We start from the raw sequence: 4068 nt of genomic DNA, 5'->3' as shown, positions 1-4068 counted from the left end.
AGCTACAGTCTTGAATTACATCAAGAGTACGAGGGAGTACAATCTCCTGAACATCTTCTTGTAATAGCGTTTCTAAATTTTTTGGAGCTATGTCCAGGAACCTAAATCCTAAATCCCCATCCAAGCTTTTCCTTGCCAACCAATTAGCACTTCGATTGGCTTCTCTGTAAATATGGCAGAACTTTAACTCCCATGGTCTTTGTTTCATTTTAACAATTTCTCTTATGGTCTCATGATGGATATGATTAATTCCTCTTTCTTTGATGATAGACCTGAGAACTTTTTCTGCATCATTTTCCACAATGACTGGGTGCATACCCATATCCCAAGCCATCTGCAACCCATGGAGGATCCCAAGCATTTCTGCTTGCTCTGCACTGCAATAACCTGTGTTAGCTTCAAATCCACCAATCCACTCTCCCAAGTAAGTGCGCAACACACCTCTACATCCTGCTCTTTGTGTTCGGTTGTTAGATGCTCCGTCTGTATTAAGTTTGATCCACCTCTGCGGTGGTGGATTTCAATTTATCTGTATCTGTTTTGTTATTGTTCTTACTATCTGTGACTGCTTTTTATTTATGAGTGCTTGCTTATAGTTTGTAATGTATTCTAGAATTTGGAATTTAGGATTGTTAGGTCTGGAGTACGGAGGGTTGAAAATTTCCTGAAATCTCCATTTCCAGATCCACCAGCAAGTAGTTAGAAAGACATCTGTCCATTCATATTGAGAGTCCTTCCCATATCTATTTCTCAGATTATTCACTATCCATTCCTCTAAATCTGATTCAAAAAAGTGGGGGACAGCTCCAGGATTTAGTATTTGTATCCACACTCTTGCTGCCTTAGGACAGTCTCTTAATGCATGTATTGTTGTCTCAGCTTGCTCTGGGCAGTTATGACACGAATCACCCGTATTCATCATTCTAGCCCTTCTACTTGCCGTGAAAAGTCTGTTGTGTGCCATTTGCCAAGCAAACACCTTTATTTTTTCTTGTCCTTTCCATTTCCAAAGATTCTACCACAGGACATGCTTCTCGTTTGTTATCCCAGCTAGAATCTTATAGGCACTAGCTACCGTAAATTCTCCATCAACACTATGATTCCAGCAAAGATTATCTTGTCCTTGATTTTTAGAAATAATCAACTTGTTAATCCTGTCCAATATTCTGGTTGGGAGATATTTTCTTAAGGATACCACATCCCAGCTACCATCCTCAAGTCTATAAGATGATATTGTTCTCCCCTCCTCATTCCTAGGCACTTGATTAATTGTCTGATTGGCCAAAATTCCTTCCTCTTTGAGCCACTTTTGCTTCCAAAACATAACCTATTTTCCATCACCAACTATCCAGTGTAAGTTTTCCTGCATGACACTCCAGAGTTTAGTCAGCTCCTTCCAAAGGGGGGAATCCATTTTCTTACTATAGGGTACTGTTCTGAAACTAGATTCTCCTTCATATCGGTGCTGGTATACTTTGGCCCAAAGGGTATTCTTCTCTGTTATGAGCCTCCATATTAACTTTAATAGAAAAGCCTCATTCATCAGGTTGAGGCTTTTGAGTCCTAGACCTCCCTGTCCTTTCGGGCGACACAGAGTACTCCAACTAATGTGATGAACTCTCCTCTGGTTTTCTACTTCGCCCCATATAAATTTTCTTTGCATTTTTTCAATTTTATTGCAGATTCTTTTTGGGATTCTTGTGTGCTGCATTTCATAGTAAGCAATAGGGGTGATGGCAGTACTTGCCAGGGTTATTCTTCCTGCTAGAGTTAGGCACTGGGCCTTCCAATCATTCAGTTTTTTCTGTACCCTCTGAAGAATATCTTTAAATCTTTCTGTTCCTTTTCTTTGGTTTGTGAAGGTCGCTCCTAGATATTTGCCAAGATGTTGCTGTTCTTGGAATTGACACTTATTAACTATCTCTCTTCTATTATCCTGTTTCACATTCTTTGAAAAACATATTACAGTTTTGGTTGCATTAATTTTAAGGCCGGAGGCCTGACAAAATCTTTCTATCACTTCACAAACTTCCTCTATTTGATCTATTGAAGCTTCAGTAAAAACTAGTAAGTCATCAGCGAACAGCAAGTGCGATATAGCAGGCCCCTGTTTTCCAACTCTTATCGGCTTCCACTTTTGACCAGCCACTTTCTCCTCTATAAGCTGGGATAATTTGTCCATGGCTATTACGAAAAGGTAGGGGGATATGGGATCCCCCTGTCTTATACCTCGGGAGGGTAAAATCGTGCTGGTCTTCCCTCCATTCCAAAGTAAGTTATAGGTCACAGTAGAAATGCAAGCCATAATGAGGCTGATCATCTCTTCTAGTAAGCCAAAATCTCTCAGACACCCTTCTATGTAACTCCATCTCAGCCTATCATAAGCCTTTTCGAAATCAAACTTTATAGCCATAAACCCTTTTTTCCCCTTAACTCTTTTCATAATGTGCATTATGTCCTTTGCAATAAGAATATTGTCTTGTATTCTTCACCCTGGAACAAAGCTTGATTGGCACGAGGAGATTCTGTCCTCCAACAAAGGTTTTATTCTTTCCACAATAATTTTACTGATACCTTTATAATTAACATTACAGAGAGCGATAGGGCGATATTGAGAGATGAACTCAGGATTTTGGATCTTCGGAATCAGAGTGAGGAGAGTCTGGTTGTAGAACTCCAGAAGACTTGGGTTCCTCCATATTTGTTGAACAAATTGGTATGTGCTATTTTGGACGACCTCCCAGTTTTGTTTGTAGAATAAACTTAGATAACCATCTGGCCCAGGGGCTTTTAAGGATCCTATAGAGTGAATGGATTTTTTTACCTCTTCTCTAGAAGGATAAGCATACATTCTTCTACTCAACTCTTCATCAATTTGGGGATAGTAGCTCTTTATGCCAATCCCTTCTTCTTTATATAGGTTCTCATAGAAGTTCATGGCTAGGTTCATCAATTCCTCCTAATCTTCCTCCCAGTCCCTATTCTGATTCCTTAATTTAAGGATTTTATTTTTCCTTCGTCTTATAATAGTTCTTGTGTGAAAATATCTTGTATTCCTGTCACCTTCGATGAGCCAGTTTTCTCTAGATTTCTGAAGCCACATCATCTCTTCCCTATCTAAAATCTCTTCTAATTCCTTATTCAGGTGTTTTTCTAGTCTCTCTAGAAACAAATTTTTTCCATAGTCTGTTGCTCATTGTATTCTGCCCAGTCTTCTCATAATCTCCTTTTTCCTCTTATTAATGTTCCCAAAAGTTTTCTTGTTCCACCCTTTCAAAACAATGGTTAGATCTTCAAGAGATTGCTTTAAGTCCATCTGATCCTTCCAATTCTGAGCAATACAATTACCAAAATCAGGATGAAGGCTCCACATAGCTTCATATCTGAATGGTCGATCCATGCGCTGGTTCTGGAGAGGATTTAATGTCATAAGAATTGGGTGGTGATCCGAATGCGTTCTGGTTAGAGCTTCAAGCTTAGCCTCATCGAACCTTACCCTCCAATCTGTATTACATAGCACCCTATCTAGTCTCTTAAAGACCCTTTTTAAACCATTCCATTGAGGGCCTCTCCATGTGAATTTAGCACCAACAAAGCCTATATCTATCAGCCCAGTATTCTGGATCTAACTAGCAAAACTTCTACAAGCATTTATATCAGTCCTAGCTCCTCCTTTCTTCTTATTAGGGTTAGCTATTTCATTGAAGTCACCTACCAGAAGCAACTCCCCCTTCAGGTTTATGCCTATTTCATTTAGCTCCTTCCATAAGCTTCTCCTATTTTGCTCTTGGGGACTTGCATAAACAGCAGTAAGAAACCAGCTTCTATCATTATTAGGTCTGATCTCCATATGTACAAATTGCTTTCTAGACTTTAAAAAGGATACATTCATCCCTGGGTGATAAACCCATATTTTATGATATATTTTGTGCTAAGTTTGAGTGATTTATTCAATCCTTCACCCACTTATTCATATTAATTGCATAGTTTTACTTTCCCTTCCTCATTATGTGATGTATGTGAAAAACATGTTTCCTATGCTTTAAAACTAATTATTTTAATTACCTT

General features: G+C 38.9%; 1 protein-coding gene across 1 annotated transcript; it reads right to left on the bottom strand.

The window, feature by feature from the left end:
* Positions 1-3193: 3193 nt before the first annotated feature.
* On the bottom strand, positions 3194-3850 carry LOC107632986 (uncharacterized). Its single transcript, XM_016336621.1, has 2 exons — positions 3631-3850; positions 3194-3504 (listed from the first exon to the last, which is right to left on the bottom strand). The coding sequence occupies exons 1-2, from the start codon at positions 3848-3850 to the stop codon at positions 3194-3196; spliced, it is 531 nt and encodes a 176-aa protein (XP_016192107.1).
* Between the last annotated feature and the right edge of the window lie 218 nt (positions 3851-4068).

Source organism: Arachis ipaensis, chromosome B3, assembly GCF_059453495.1.
Source record: "Arachis ipaensis isolate K30076 ecotype BB chromosome B3, ASM5945349v1, whole genome shotgun sequence".
NCBI lineage: Eukaryota > Viridiplantae > Streptophyta > Magnoliopsida > Fabales > Fabaceae > Arachis > Arachis ipaensis.
The sequence above is the reverse complement of the archived record's forward strand: the minus strand, read 5'-3'. Positions and strand labels throughout refer to the sequence as shown.